Source organism: Odocoileus virginianus, chromosome 11, assembly GCF_023699985.2.
Source record: "Odocoileus virginianus isolate 20LAN1187 ecotype Illinois chromosome 11, Ovbor_1.2, whole genome shotgun sequence".
NCBI lineage: Eukaryota > Metazoa > Chordata > Mammalia > Artiodactyla > Cervidae > Odocoileus > Odocoileus virginianus.
The window spans coordinates 37081546-37098471 of record NC_069684.1 but is presented as its reverse complement, the minus strand read 5'-3'; the positions used below and the strand labels follow the sequence as shown (position 1 = coordinate 37098471).

The following is a 16926-nucleotide window of genomic DNA, read 5'->3' as shown; positions in this document are numbered from 1 at the left end:
GAGCAAGCAATATATGGGTTAACAGACATCTTAAAAGAGCATGAAAGTTTTCCAAACTTGATGAAAATGATAAACCCCTTGATTCAAAAAGCTTGAACAGCAGACCCCACGCACAAAAAATCATGAATAAAACAACAATGCACATCATAATCAAATTGCTCAAAATAAGTGACCAAGATAAAATCTTAAAAGCGGACTGAGGAAAAAAGATGCTTATGCACAGAGGAACAAAAGAAAGAATGACAGGAAATTTCTCTTCAGAAACAAGGCAAGTGAGAAGACAATGGGGCAAGACCCTTCACCGATGGAGGAAAAAAGTCAACCCAGAATTCTATAATTTGAAATGTATATTTCAAAAACAAAGGTAAAATAAAGATTTTTTTTTCAGTATACAAAACCAGAAAGAATTCATCTTCAGTACACCTTCACTACAAGAGATGTTAAAGGAAACCCTTCAGGGAGAAGGCAAATTATTACAAACAGAAATACACATCTACAGAAAGGAATAAAAAGGACTAGAGATGGTAACAACATGAATAAGTGTGTAAAAATTTCTCATGACATAAATTTTTTAAAATGATGGCTGACCATTTAAACAGAAATAATAGTAATGTAGTGTGGAGTTTATAACATATATGAAAATAAAATATATGACAACAATAGTATAAAGGTCAGGAGGAAGGAAATGATGGTATACTATTCATATATAGTATACACTATACCTGAAGAGGTTTAACATCATTTGAAGGTACACTGATAACTTAAGGATGAACTCTGAAGCAACCACTAAATTAAATATTTATAGCTAAAAAAACCAAAGGAAATAAAATGGAATAATAAAAAATTCTCAGTCCAAAAGAAGGCAGAAGAGAAGAAAAAGGAACTAAGACTATACGGGGCAAAGAGAATAAAATAAAACTGTCTTAAGTCTAACCATGTTAACAACATACTAACTGTAAAAGGTCTCAGTTTAGTTCAGTCCCTCAGTCATGTCCAACTCTTTGCGACTCCATGGACTGCAATACGCCAGGCTTCCCTGTCTATCAGTAACTCCCAGAGCTTACTCGAACTCATGTCCATAGGGTTGGTGATGCCATCCAACCATCTCATCCTCTGTCGTCGCCTTCTCCTCTTGCCTTCAATCTTTCCCAGCATCAGGGTCTTTTCCAATGAGTAGGTTCTTCGCATCAGGGGCCAAAGTATTGGAGTTTCAGCTTCAGCATCAGTCCTTCCAATGAATATTCAGAACTGATTTCCTTTAGGGTGGACTGGTTAGATCTCCTTGCAGTCCAAGGGACTCTCAAGAGTCTTATCTAACACCACAGTTCAAAAGCATCAATTCTTTGGGGCTAAGCTTTCTTCATAGACCAACTCTCACATCCATACATGACCACTGAAAAAGCAATTTTCTTGAAGAAACCTCAGTCTTTTCCATTCTATTATTTCCTCTATTTCTTTGCATTGATCACTGAGGAAGGCTTTCTTATCTCTCCTTGCTATTCTTTGGAACTCTGCATTCAAATGGGTATATCTTTCCTTTTCTCCTTTGGCTTTAGCTTCTCTTCTTTTCTCAGCTATTTGTAAGGCCTCCTCAGACAACCATTTGGCCTTTATGCATTTCTTTTTCTTGGGGATGGTCTTGATCACTGCCTCTTGTAAAAGGTCTAAATATCCCAAATAAAAGGCAGAGGCAGTCAGATTAGATTAAAAAATCAAGACCCAGCTGCCTACAAGAAACTCATGTTCAATGTTGACACAAATAGGTTAAAAATAATAGTACAGAAAAAAGCACCATGCTGACATGGATCAAAAGAAACCCAGAGTGGTTACATTAATAATAAATGAAATAAATTTCAGGGCAAAGAATATTACTAGAAATAAAGAAAGTCATTTAAAAATTATAAAGGGCTCAGTTTGTTAAAAGAATGCAACAATACTAATTACTTTGGACCTAATAACAGAGCTTTAAAATACATGAAGCAAAAACTGACAGAAATGAAAAAAGAAATAGACAAACCTGCAATTATAGTTGGCCATTTCAAAACTCCTTTCTCAATAACTGCTAGAACAATTAGACAGAAGATCAGTATGGATACAGAAGACTTGAACAACACAATTAACCAACCTGACTTAATCGACATTTATAGAAGACTCCACCCAACAACACCAGAATACATTTAAGTGCATAGGGAACATTCATCAGGACAAACCGCACTCTATACCATAAAATAAGACTCAGAAAATTTAGAATAACTTAAGTCATAAAAAGTATGTTCTATGACCACAGTGGAATTAAATTAAAAATTAGTGACAAAACACTACCTTGGAAATTCCTAAACATTTGTAGACTAACAAACTTTTAAATAATATTAGGATCAAAGAAGAGATCAAAAGGGAAAATTGAGAGTATTTCGAATTGAGTGAAAATAAAAGCACATGTCAAAATGTGTGAGATGTGCTAAAATGATGCTTAAGGGGAATTTTATAGCAATAAACACCTGTATTAAAAAAGAATACAGTTTTCAAATCAATGACCTCAGCTTCTGCTGCAAGAAAGCAAAACAAGAGAAAATTATACATAATGTAAGTGGAAGAAGGGAAATAATGTAGATCAGAGTATAAGTATATAAACAAACAAACAGACAATAAATATCAAAGAAACTAAAATCTAGCTCGTTGAGGGGACCAATAAGACTGATGAATTTCTAGCCAGACTGATCATGAAAAAAGGAGATAAGACACACATGAAGGAGGTGACACCACTATAGTTTAAGTAAGTATTCAAAGATAATAAGGGAATATTTATTATGAATTACCTTGCACCAACAAATTTTTACCATTTAAATGAAGTGGACAAATATCATGAAATATACTACCAAAGCTTGTGTAAGAATATAGAAATAACTTTAATAGCCTTACAAAGTGTTAGTTGCTCAGTGGTGTCTGACTCTTTGCAACCCCACGGACTACAGCCTGCCAGGCCCCTCTGTCCATGGAATTCTCCAGGCAAGAATATTGGAATGGGTAGCCATTCGCTTCTCCAGGGGATTTTCCTGACCCCAGGATCAAATCCGGGTCTCCCACATTATGGGCAGATTCTTTACCATCTGAGCCACTAGGGAAGCTCTATATGTATATTTAAAAATTGAATTTGTAGGGACTTCCCTAGCAATCCAGTGGTTAAGACTCTGTACTTTCATTGCAGGGGGCACAGGTTTGATCCCTGATTGGGAAATAATACCCTGCATGCTACATGGCATGGCCCAAAACATTTTTTTTTAATGTTTTTTAAGACCATTACAGTATACTAACACATATATATGGAATTTAGAAAGATAAAGATAACCCTATATGCAAAACAGAAAAAGAGACTCAGATGTATAGAACAGACTTGTGGATTCTGTGGGAGAAGGTGAGGGTGGGATGTTTCAAGAGAACAGCATCGAAACATGTATATTATCTAGGGTGAAACAGATCACCAGCCCAGGTTGGATGCATGAGACAAGTGCTCAGGCCTGGTGCACTGGGAAGACCCAGAGGGATCGGGTGGAAAGGGAGGTGGGAGAGGGGACCGGGATGGGGAATACATGTAAATCCATGGCTAATTCATTTCAATGTATGACAAAAACCACTGCAATGTTGTAAAGTAATTAGCCTCCAACTAATAAAAATAAATGGAAAAAAAAATTGAATTTGTAGTTAAAACCTTCCCGTAAAGAAAACTCCAGATTTAGACAGTTTCATTGATAAATTCTACCAAACATTTAAGGGAGAGTAATACCAATTCCATACAAACCTTCCAGAAAACTGAAGACAATATTTCCCACCTCATTTTGGAAGACATTTTGATATCAAAATCAAACAAAGATACTACAAGAAAACTACAGCCCAGTATCCATCATTAACATGCCAACGAATAAAGAATATGAATAGAGTCTAACACTATATAAAAAAGGATAATCCCAAGGGGAATCTGCCCAAGAATGCAAGGATGGTTTAAACTTTAAAACTCAATTAATATAATTCATCATATTAAACTAAAAATGAAAAATACATGTTCTCTCTCTAGATGCAGAAAAATATTTGGGAAAAATTCAATATTCATTACTGATTAAAAAAAAAGTATCAGCAAATTATGAATAGAAGGGAACTTCCTTAATCTGATAAGAGACATTTACAAATACACCTACAGAAATCAGTCAGGGATAATGAAAGGTTGTCCATTCTCATCACTTTCATTCAACATTGTATTGGAGGTTCTAGCCAGTGCATTCAGGCAAGAGAAAGAAGTAAAAGAAATACAAATCGGAAAGGAAGAAGTAAAACTGTCTTTATTAGCAAAAGACATGATTGATTATGTAGAAAATTAAATGAAATCTATGAAGAAATTTCTAGAACTTATAAGGGAGCTTATCAAGGTTGCAGGACCCAAAGTCAATTATATTTCTGTATGTTGAGTTGGCCAAAACATTCATTTAGGATTTCCATGGTATTGTTGTTGTTCAGTCACAAAGTCTTGTTTGACTCTTTGTGAACCCATGGACTACAGCACACCAGGCTTCCCTGTCCTTCACTATCTCCCAGAGTTTATTCAAATTTATGTCCATTGAGTTGGTGATGCTATCTAACCATCTCATCCTCTGCCACCCTCTTCTCCTGCCCTTAATCCTTCCAGTATCAGGGTCTTTTCCAATGAGTCGGTTCTTTGCATCAAGTGGCCAAAATATTGGAGCTTCAGTTTCAGCATCAGTCCTTCCAATGAATATACAGTGTTGACTTTTTCTTTTTGATTTATTGATCTCCTTGCAGCCCAAGGGACTCTCAGGAGTCTTCTCTAACATCACAATTCAAAAGCATCGATTCTTTAACACTCAGCTTTCTTTATGGTCCAGCTCTCACATCCATACATGGTATGGAAAAACCCCAAAGAACTTTTTGGTCAACCCAATAGAAGCAACTAACAACTGGTATACTTTCAACTAACAAGGAAATTTTTAAAAATATCATTTACAATAGAATAATAATGTGAAATAGGGACAAATCTGGCAAAAGATATCAGATTCACCAGGTTAATTTGATCATGAGACTCAATACTGTTAAGATGTCATTTCTCCTCAAATTGATCCAAGTATTTGACATAAACATAATCAGGATCCCAGTGGACTTTATTTAGGGAAATGGATAAGCTGCTTCTAAAATTCATAGGAAGGGAATTCCCTGGAAGTCCAGTGGTTAGTTTTCTGTACTTCTGTTGCAGGGGGCACAGGTTCCAACCTGGTCAGGGAGCTAAGCTCCTGCATGCATGGCCAAAAAAAAAAAAAAAAAGAAAGAAAATGAACCAACCATTAAGAAACAATAAAAAAATAACATAAAATAAAATTCATAGGGAAATGTAAAGGCCCCAGAATAACTAATATAACTTTGAAAAAGAACAAAAAGTTGGAAGACCAACACTTGGACAAGACATGGCATAAAGCTACCATAATCAAGACAGTGTAATACCAATGTGTAAATAAAATTTAAAAAATTGGTTGATGGAACAGAACAGAGTCCAGAAACAGACCCACATATATATGGACAAAAAAGACTTTTGTCCAAGATTCTAAGTCAATTCAGTGAAGAAGGAATGATATTTTAAACAAATGATGCTGGAACAACTGGATATCCATATAAAATAATAAATATCAGCACCTTATGCTACATATAAAGTATATGCAGTATATGTCTTACACCATATACAAAGATGAACTAAAAATGGAATATCACAGAACTAAATGTAAAGCCAGTATTAAAATAGTCAAAAAATCTAAATAGTTCACCAACAAAGACAAATGGATGTCAAATAAGCATGTGAACATCACTAGGAAGTACAGAAATCCGAGTTAAAATCACAGTGAGATATCACTACACAGAATGGCTAATTTAGACTTTTTAAACTGACCATGGACTTCCCTGGTGGCTCAGATGGTAAAGAATATGTCTGTGGTGCAGGAGACCCAGGTTCAATCCCTGGGTCAGGAAGAACCCCTGGAGAGGAGTCAGGTGGGCTATGGTCCATGGGGTCACAAAGAGTTGGACAGGACTGAGTGACTAACACTTTCACTTTCAAACTGGCCATACCAAGTGTTACAGAGTTTGTGGAGGAACTGGAATTCTTATATACTGGGTGAGAATGTAAAATGGTACAATCAATTTGGAAAACAATCTGACAGTTTCTTAAAAAGTTAAACTCACATGGGGGCTTTCCTGGAAGTTCAGTGGTTAAGACTTTGCCTTCCAGTGCAGGGGGTGTAGGTTCAAGCCCTGGTGGGGGAGCTCAAATCTCACAGACCTTGCAGCCAAAAAACCAAAGCATAAAACGGAAGGAGTATTGTAACAAATTCAATAAAGATTTTAAACAAATGATCCCCATAAAAAAAATCTTAAAAAAATACATTCATGGTTTTTTTTTAAAAAGTTAAACATACACCTATCGTATGACCTAGTCATACCACTCCCAGATATTTATCTGAGACAAATGAAGGCATTTGTTCACACAAAGGCTTTGTAGCATCTCTATCTACAATAGCCAACCTTGGAAATAACCCAAATATCCATAAACAAGTGAGTGGATGAACAAAAGTTGGCATCTCCACACAATGATACTACTCAGCACTTAAAAAGAATAAACTGTCAATACATGCAACAACATGGATACAATTCAAAACAATTAGGCTGAGTGAATGAGATCAGTCAAAACTGTGCATTCTATATAATGCCATATATACAAAATTAGACAATGAAAACCAATATATAGTTATAGAAAAGAGAAAGTGGTCCTGGGGTGAAATGGGGAGGAAGGTGAGGCAGGATGGAGTGACTGTCAAAGGAACATGAGTAAACTCTGAGGGTGATGGATCCATTCATTAACTTGATCGTGATAAAGGTTTCATAGTGTATACATGGGTCAAAACTAATCAAATTGTAAACTTTAAATATATGCAGCTAGTGTATATCAACTCAAAGCTGTTTTAAAAAGTCAAACAGGACATTTAAAAAAATGTAGAAAAGATCTTTGAATTGACTACTTTTTTTAATTAAATTCAACAAAGGGTTAATTGAGCTTTCATTAGAATAGAAAACTGAAAGTTTGGTCAATTGTTCATTTATTCATTCATTTGTATAGCATTTATAGAACACCTTCTAGGTTCTAGGTCCTTTTTTAGTTTCCAGCTATAGAAAGACATAGGAAACGTCTACTCTTTTTTTTTTCTTCTTTTTTTCCATTTATTTTTATTAGTTGGAGGCTAATTACTTTACAACATTGCAGTGGTTTTTGTCATACATTGAAATGAATTAGCCATGGATTTACATGTATTCCCCATCCCGGTCCCCCCTCCCACCTCCCTCTCCACCCGATCCCTCTGGGTCTTCCCAGTGCACCAGGCCCGAGCACTTGTCTCATGCATCCAACCTGGGCTGGTGATCTGAGGAAACGTCTACTCTTGAGTAGAAAGGAATAGCTCAAGCAAGGCCAATATTCCTGCTCTAGAACTACTAAGAAATCAAATAAAATTGAGAAATCATCTATTTGATGACATTAGAGATTTCCTGAAGCAATGAAACTAGAGAGCTGAGACTCCAGAAAGGGAAGAACCTACAAAAGATAAACTTCCCTTCCACGCTTTGTTTACCCTGGAGGTATCTGCTCATTCTGAACACAGGCAGGAGGCTGAATATCGAGGCATGGAGTCAGAAAAACTAGCAGACCTGTGGGTAGAGACTTGCAGACCAGCAAAGCATAAAGCCAGTTTCTTTGGCAGCACTTCTGCCAAATACTGGGGCAGTCTGGAGTTTGAGGCTACAAACTTAAGCAGAAAGCCTCAGAAAAACCAGAGGAGAGATATTTTTAGCTCTTTTGAGAGACAAAGCTTAGGGTTTGGAACATGTCAGGGGAAACGGGCTCTGCAGAATACACAAGGCTCTCAGTTGAAAATCCTAGGGAACCAAGGGCAAACTAGAGGTATGCTGCGACTTTTCAGGACTACAAACCAGCCTCAACTCTGTGTAACTGCTGTTTGTTTAAGGTGATCAGCCACAACTCCACCTGCCTAGTGGAGGAAAAAAAAAACTTCCTCTGGAAGAAATAACATCATCTGGACTTCTATGTTTTTACAGATAATATTCAATACTCAGTAAAAATTACCAGGCATACCACAGGCAGGACCACATGACCAAAAACCAAGTGAAAGAACAGACCACAGGGAAGAAACCAAAAGATATCCACAATAACCTAAGCTGGTAAAGGATTTGCCTGCAATAGGGGAGACCTGGGTTCAATCCCTGGGTTGGGAAGATCCCCTGGAGAAGAGAATACTCCAGTATTCTGGCCTGAAGAATTCCATGGACTGTATGGTCCATGGGGTTGCAAAGAGTTGGACATGACTGAGCTACTTTTACTTTCATCCACAATAACATAACTTAATATGCTTAAGAACACAGAGGAGAATATGAACCAAATAAATTAAATGGTGAGAAATTTCACCAAGGATTTAGATCTATAATAAAGAATTATTGGAAGTCCTCAACAGAAAAACATTAACCTTGAAATCTCAAGAGACATTAAACATCAAATTAGATACAATGGAAGACAGGATCAGTGAATTGGAATATCTAAACCAAAACATGCAAAGCAAAGAAAAACCTGGAAAAGAGGACTAAGAACACACGGGACTCATATAAGATAAGCTATAGGAATGCATTGTACAGCATGGGGAATATAGCCAACATTTTGCAATAACTGTACATGGAGTATAACTTTTAAAATTATATTAAAATTTTTAAATTAAATTTTTAAAATGAAGAAAGTAGCATGCTGATTACCCAGACTTTTCAGCTTATCTTTCCAGCTCCCTCCTTTTATCATCATATTCATAAATCAAAGAAAACACATGAGACTTTGAAAATATCTAACATTTGTGTAGTTAGAATCCTTAAAGGAGATAGGACAGAGAATGGGGTAGAAGCAGTATTTGAAGTCATAATAGCCCAGCAATTTCTAAAAGTGATGAGTTATAAACCAGCAGATTCAAGGTCTGTGCACCTCAAGCAGAACAAATACAAAGAAAACCATATCAAAATACAATAGTAAGATTGTTGAAACCAAAAGCAAAGAGAAATCTTAAAAGCAGCCAGGGGAAAAAAAAGACACTTGTTCAAAGGGGCAACAAAAAGATTTACAGCTGACTTTCCCCCCAAAATGATGAAAGTCAAAACACAATGGACTGATATCTTTTAAAGTATTAAAGAAAATAACTGCAAATTCTATACCAGAAGAAATATATTTCAAAAATGAAAGTAGAATAAAGATGCCTTCTAGACAAACAGAGAATTTATCACTAGCAAACCTACACTAAAAAAAAAAAAAAAATACTAAAGAGAATTCTTCAGATACAAGAAAAATGATCCCAGAGGGAAATATGAAATTGTAGAAAGTAATGAAGAGCAACAGAAAACATAAATATGTGAGTAAATATGGATTCTGACTGAGTAAAATAAAAATGTAATGTCTTATGAGGTTTAAAATGTATATAGAATTAAAATGCATGTAACAGTAAGGCAAAAGACTGAAGGGGCATAAATGCAATGAATGAGTTCTAAGATTCTGGTATTATGAGGGAAGCAGTAAAAGTGATAATTTGTAGTATTCTTTGTAATAAGTCAAGATGTAGGTTGTCATTTCCAGGTAACAAATAATAGACTGATTTTTAAAAAAAGGTTTTATTGATCTAAAAGAAGGCATTAACGTCAAGACTACAGAGGCCCTGGTTATCACCATTCCCATGAAGCTCTAGGGGGATGGTAAGGGGAAAAGAATTATTTTTTTTTAACCCAGGACAGGGATTTTGTCTCAGCAGCTGAATGTATTAAGCAGAAGTTAACTGTTGGTATCTAAAATCTTGAAGCTCCTTCTACATCCAGCCCTTCCCAGATTCCCAACCCAGCCAAGGACCTTTCCCTTTCCCTTAGATATTCAAAGGCATCTCCATCCAGCCAGCCATCCATTCATTCCTCAGACAAAGAGGAATTGTGCTAGGGGCTATGCCTACAGAAAGGAAGCAGGATCAATCCCAGTCCTCAACAAACTCACACTCTACTGAGAAATAATTAAACCAGAACTTTTTCAGACTTATATATCCAAATAAGTCATCTGCAAACTCTATAAGTCTGGGAAAAGCCTTGATATTCTACATTTTTAACAAGTCTCCAGGTGATGTTAATGCTGATTCGGGCTGCATTTTGAATTACAAGGAATTAAAAAAGTAAAACAAAGAGTGACAAGCACTGTGACGAAACTGAGGCTCAGAGAGGTGAAATAACTCACTGAAAGTCCCACAATTAGGTGGAGTAACTGGGATCTGACCCCAGATATATCTTACTACAGAGCCTGTGTTTGCTCTTTCCTGCCTGTCTTATGGAGAAGCAAAGGGTCTGTGGAAATGGGTAGGGTGATAATTTAATGCAATCTCAAGTAAATAATAGCCAGGTTAGATCTTAGTAGATGAACAGGGGTTTGCTTGCCAATGAAGCACAGCTGCAAGAAGACTCAGTACAGCAACTGCTGTAAAAACACACAGCGCAAGGGCACTGTATTAGAAACCCTAGATTTTAATCCCATTCCACCACTTATGAGCCTCAAAATTTTCAACAGCTTACTTAATTGTACTGTGCCTCAGTTTCCTCAACTGTAGGATGGAGAAAATCGTAACAGCTCCTCCCTCATCAGGATGGTGTAAGAATTACGTTAGATGGTGTGTATAAATGGCTTAGGATAGTATGTGGCACAGGGCAAGCACAATAAATGTTAGCTTTGATTATTACAGTAGCTGTTCAATAAAGGAACGAGGGTATTTCAGACAGAATGATCCCTCCTGTGCCAGGGGTTGACTTGTCAGGGCAAGAGACTGAAAGGGACTGGAGTTATTGCCCTGCAGGGCTGACAGATGAACTATCAAATGCTTTTACCTGGTGGGGAGAGGCCCAGTTGTTTCTCAGACACACATCCCAAGGACTAGAGGACAATCAGAGCACCTACTGCCCAAAAGTTCTGTCACATCTCTTAGCTCATCTCCTTCTAATGACCACAGAAGGGTAGCAGGACTCGTCCTTCCCATTTTAGCAGTAACAGAGGCCCAGAGAAGTGAAGTGACTTGCCCACTATCTCCCTGGATAGTAAAGGCAGAGAGGAACTCCTTACTCCCTGGTTAATACTCTTTCCAGAAAGCCTTCTAGCACCATTGCAGGAGAAAATCAATACCCAAGACCTCCAGGGCAGAAGTTCTCCAAAGCTGTCATGTTCACTAACCATTAGCACTGATCAGGAAAAGCATCCTTTCATCTGTCAGAGTGATGATGAGGATGTATCTGGCTCTGCCTCTGATTTGAAAAGAAAGACTTCCAGGGAAAAGGTTGCAGAAGGGGATCTGGGATGTATGAGAAAGAACCACCTGGAAACCAATTCCCTACCTTAATACAGCCCTTTCCTGGTACAAATAAGGACAAGCACACATCAGATGCAGCTGGACTGCCTACCTAGTGGACTGCTTGGCCAGCATGGCCACATAGGTGACCACAAAGCTCTGAAACTTAGCCCGCTGCTCCTCCCAGCGATCGTCCACCGAGTAGTAGTTGGGCAGGGGTGCTCCAAAGAGGATCTCGCTGCGTAGGAGGGAGCTCTTGAGGTTTTCTGCGGAGAGGCCCTCGTCCACATACCAGTAGAACTCTGGGTGAGTCATGGCCAGCTCTAGGGAGCCTGCAGGGGCAGGGGTGAAGAGGTCCAAGGAGCTCAGTAAGTCAGCTCCCACAAACCTTCCATCAAGGTCATCCTGCCCTCCTCAACATCTCACCCCCTTTTTAAGGAAATGGAAAACTGTTCCAGCTTGGGCTGCCTCCAACTGTCTCTAACAGGACAGAGGGATGGTTTAGAAAAATCACTGCTGCCCCAAAAGAGCAGCCCCCAAGATCTGCTCTGGTGGCTCCCACTAAGTTTACACCTTCATTTCAGCTTCAACTTCACTTAATACCAAGGCTCAGTCTCTGTAGTCCTGTAACTCCTTCCCATCCCAGTCCCACCTTCATCTGCTTAGAACTCTGCCATGTCCACCTTAAAATACATACCAAAGCCCGGCCCCCACAGCCAGCCTCTGTCCCCTCCCCATTCTTTCTCAAGTCCCATCCCTAATGTACCTCAAACTAATCCACCTTGATCTTCCTGCAACCTCAGCCTCCCTCCAAATATCCAGTTCTCTGGAACCACATGACCAATGTCACGCCCAAGCCCCAGCCCAAGCTTTATCTAACTCTGGGCACAGCGTAACTCCCAATTTCCATCTACCTAGGTATGCACCTCCTTCCTTGCCTCCCTCAGATCCCATCTCACATCCAACCCTGTCCCTGCCCTTCTTCAATAAATGGCCTGCAGGCCTGCCCAGCACTCAGCTCCGGCCTGACTCCACTTCACAGCCAATTCCAACTCCATCCTCTTTACCAACCTGCAGAGTACTGCAGAGCCAAGCCTTCCTTTAACCTCTAAGCCCCGCCCCATCTCATTAACCATGCCCCTTCACCCCAAGCCCCACCTATCCTCAGTCTCCACCCCTTACAAGCCCCGCTTCCAGGGTCCTTCAGACCGGGTCCCTACAGGCCCCACCCCAGCACACCCAGGGCTGCTCACCCCGGATGTCGGCCAGGTCCTGGCCCATGCCATCATAGTAAATCTTGCCACCCCTCTCAGTGGGGAAGAAGTAGGTCATGAGCGAGCTGGGCGGGGAGCAGTAGGAGTAGGAGCCGAGCGGCAGGTCCTTGAGCACTTCATGAGGCTTCCAGCAGAACTCCCGGAAGCCCGGGTGGTCCATGATCTTGCGCTCAATCTCGTGGATTGTGACCAGCCTCTCACTCGTGAAAATGTTGCGCTCAGCGTCGCCACGTGCCAGGAAAATGAGCTCGATGCGCCAGTGTGCATGCGTCTGGGTGTTGGCGCTCACATAGGAGCGTGAGTAGTCCCAGCGCGAGGCGCCGCGGCGGGCACGGCTCTGATTGGCCGCGGGTGCTGTTGGGGGCAGGGCACTGGGTGGGCGCCGCCCACTCTTGTCTAGCCCAGGGTTTATTGGTGCTTCACTCTGGTTGGCTGCTGGCCCCTCCAGGGGTGAAGCCTCTCGCCGGAGACGCCCGCTTCGATTGGCTGTTGGCTTCTGGGCGGTGGTGGTGTCCCACAACAAGCCATTCTGCGTGGCTACAGCAACCACCCTGTGGGGGGCTCGGGCGGCCGGCCGCGAGCGGTTCCCTAGATGTAGTTGCTGCAACTGCTCTGTGATGAGGCGCTGAAGTGTCTCAGAAGTGAAGTCAGCCAGGTCGCGCCGGTTGCGCCCCCAGGACCCAAACTGGGATTTGAGCGCCAGCGCAAGGGCGTCAAAACGCTGGGAGGCCTCATGGTTGCGGATCTCAAAGGCATTGTAGGAGATGTCGATGTCCAGTGGCGGGTAGTAGAGGAACATGAAGGCTGACAAGGCCATGGGGATGCTGCAGCCCAGAAAGAGCACCAGCCCTGCACAGCATGGATTGGTGAAGGCCCAGCCCAGGGTACTCCAGAAGCCCGAGGCTGGGGGCCGGGACGGCAAGGTCCAGCGCCGCCAGCAACACTGCCTCCCTGCCCCAGCTTGGGGCCCCGGCTTCTTCTGGCCCCTCCTAAAGGCCTCACCCATTGTTTCCTCCTCCTCTTCCTGTTCCTCCTCTAGCCACACATCTTGCAGCAAGGGGTCATCCTCTGAGTCCATAGCCTACAGGAGAGGGAGAGGGTGAGCAGGCTACAGAGAAGGAGAGGATGGTGCTCCCAGAGCTCCAGTTGCCCACCCCGAGTGTTAACCTTGCCCACTCATAACCAAGACAGATACCACAATGGAATCGCATCAAACAGGCACTTAACTGCACTTAACTGAATTCAACCACATGTGTACAAAACAGAAAGAAAAAATCCTATTATTTGTCCATCACAGCTCCCAACTAGATCAGGGCTTTCAAGGCCACTGAAAAAGGAGAATCAGGGCCCAGTTGCAAACAGAAGAGATGTTCCTCCACAAGAAAGGGATATTCGAGGGGAATTTTGGTTATGCATGATTTCCCAATTTTTGCTGCATTCTCTGATTTTAGAACTCAAAGCCAATGTGAGGTGTGACTTTGTTGCAATCACTTTTATTTAATGAGCAACTATGAAGTTGTCCAAAAGTATCAGGGCAGAAGGGAAAGAACACGCTGTCTGGAATTGGACCCTTGTTTGGGTCCTGGTAGTGTGAACACTGGCAAGGCAGTGAACCTCAGAATCTTTATCTATTAAGCACAGGTGGCTGTTTCCCACACGATTCCTCTAGGGAGGAAGCACCCTGCTGTCTGTGTGGTATATTTGTTATTATATATCACATGAATACATTTCTTTGCTCCTCTCTGGGGACTGTAATGTGCTCAGCCATTGCCACGTGGCTCTGACAGTGCTAGATGCCTGTCATAGTCCTCAAGAACTCTCAATAGCTTCCCACCCCCTCTTTGGGATGCTGCAGCTGCAACCACTGTTTGTCCGGCTCAGACCACTTAATATGCAGCTCCAGGGATGTCAAAACTTTGGGCACAGACAGGGGCCAGGCATCTGTCTCCCCAAGATGTAGGCACAAGCAGCAGGAGGGCCTGGCAGGAGAGGGCAGTCTGAGGACTCCAGCAGGGTGGCCCAAAGGCAGAAGGCCCCCCTGTGTCCCCAGGCATGGCCTGCCCCCTTGTCCTGCCTGCCCTCTGTTTGGACGGAAAGAGACTCATTATCTAGTTAGACGCCAGGCAGTGAGAGGAGGAAGCTAATTATGCCAGCGTTGGCTAATTAATGCTGCTTTTCCTATTAACATTCTCTAGAATGCTCCATTTCAATTAGATGGTCTGTCCGGGAAGAGAACCGGCTGCCATCATCCCAAAGAAAGTGAAGAAGAGAGGGCAAGGGGAAGGAGGGAAACAGAGAGAGAAAGACAGACAGGACATGGGAGAGATGAGAGACAGAGAAAAATGAAAACAGGAGCCAGGAGAGTGGAGTTAGGGGGCAGGGGTTGGAGATAGATGCAAAGAGGGAAATAAAAGAAGAGAAAAACAGAAGAGTGAGGGAGAGGGTGCCAAGTGTGGATAAGAGAGGAAGACTTGAAAGGGAGAGAGACTGGAAGGGGCAGGAACTGCTCCAGAAATATGCGAGATTCCTACGGATGCAATAATTAAACTTCTCATTTCTGATGTCCTAAAGCTAGCCTCCTGAGGGGATGCTACCTGCTCTGAGGCTCAATTTGCATCAGCAGAAACTTGTGGGCATAAACCAGAGGCAGCTCAGGCTCACCCCATCTCCAAAGGGCAAACCCAAATCTGTACGTGGAGGTGGGGGTTATGTGTGGGATCCTCCACTTCATCCCTAACTGCTGAAGGAGGAAGTTGATGGCAGTACAGTGGAGAGGGACAGGGGACGCTTGCATTTTTTCTGGGGACTAAATCCATCCACTGGCCCCCAGCTCCTTACCCAGGGTACAGTTTTCAATGTGTTGGCATGTGAATGGGTCTAAGACCAGGATTCTGGGTCTTGTCAGCACTCCCTGAATGATCCTGCTAGCCCATTGTTACTTCACCAGGAACACTACTTTCTGCTCCAGAAGTTCAAGTTTAAAACATCTTTCAAGACCTTGCTCAAGTGTCACCTCTGCCAAGACCTCCCAGATCTAAACATTAGCCACCCCCACCCCTTCCAAGATATGTGTCCAAGCTTCTCACCACACTTCTGGGATAAAAATTTACTCGAGGACAGGGAGGGAGAGGCACTGTAGCAGTGGTAAAGGCCATGATTTGGGAGGCAGACAGACCTGGATGCAAATCCCAGCTGTATGACTTAGGCAGGCAGTATATTTCTGAACTTCAGTTTTTCCATCTGCAAGACAAGGCTAACAGTGCTCACCACAGAGGTTGCTTGATGATACAAACAGCAGGCTGACCACAGTGCCTAGGAGGTATAAGTGCTTGAGAAATGATAGCCACTGTTCTTTTACACTCTGCTGCCTCACAAAAGGTTGTGAGCTCCTAAAACATCCGTGTGGCCCATCGTATTTGCCAAAGATGGCCACAACAATGTTTCCCATCTCACACGTTCTCATGATGTGACTGTAAGACTTCTCCCACCAAGCAGTTATGTCTTCATTTCTTCCCTTGAATCTAGATGCTCTGTGACTTCTGAGGCTAGGTTAAAATGGAGGTGCAGCTTCACCTGGCTTTCTTAGGACATTCATCCTTGGAACCCAGCCACCATGCTGTAAGGAAGCCCAAACTAGCCCATGTAGAGACTACACTTAGGAGCTCCTGCTGACAACCTAGTTGACAGCCATCATCAACCACCAGATATGAGTAAAAATGTCTCCAGTGATTCTGGGCCCCTAGTAATACCAAGTAATACCCAGCCTTCCAGTTGTCCCAGTTGAGACTCGGGAACTGTGGAGTTGAGCTAAGCCACCCTTTCCTGTGCTCTATTCTGGCCCACAGAATCCATGAGCATAGTATATCAGCTGCCATACATCACCAGGTTTGGGGTTAGCTGTTCCATAGCAATACTAAGTGAACAATCGCAATAGAGCTCTGTCCCACATGACTTTGCGTCCTGCAGTCTACGCTGGCTAGATTTAAGTGATCAGAAAATTGAGCACAGCCATTTGGTCTTCCAGTGAGAGCCCCAAAGCCCAGTGGACATAAATTCCAAGGGAGCGGGGACTTGACTGTCATGTTCCCTGCTGGGTTCACATGGTCTAAAATACTCCTGCCTGGGGGCCAGGGTGTGTGTCAGTAGTTAGCAGGTATTTGTTAAATGAAAGTAGGAAAGTGAATCTCAGAAGC

General features: G+C 41.9%; 1 protein-coding gene across 5 annotated transcripts in view; it reads right to left on the bottom strand.

Annotated features, from left to right (window-relative positions):
* The window catches only part of DISP3 (dispatched RND transporter family member 3), a 238036-nt gene that overhangs the window by 22502 nt on the left and 198608 nt on the right, over positions 1–16926 (bottom strand). For all 5 annotated transcript variants that reach the window (XM_070474286.1, XM_070474284.1, XM_070474283.1 and 2 more), the window contains 2 exons: positions 12713–13814; positions 11572–11791 (listed from right to left, as the gene is read on the bottom strand). In XM_070474286.1, the coding sequence (XP_070330387.1) occupies positions 11572–11791; positions 12713–13814 (1322 nt within the window). The remainder of the gene's footprint in view (positions 1–11571; positions 11792–12712; positions 13815–16926) is intronic.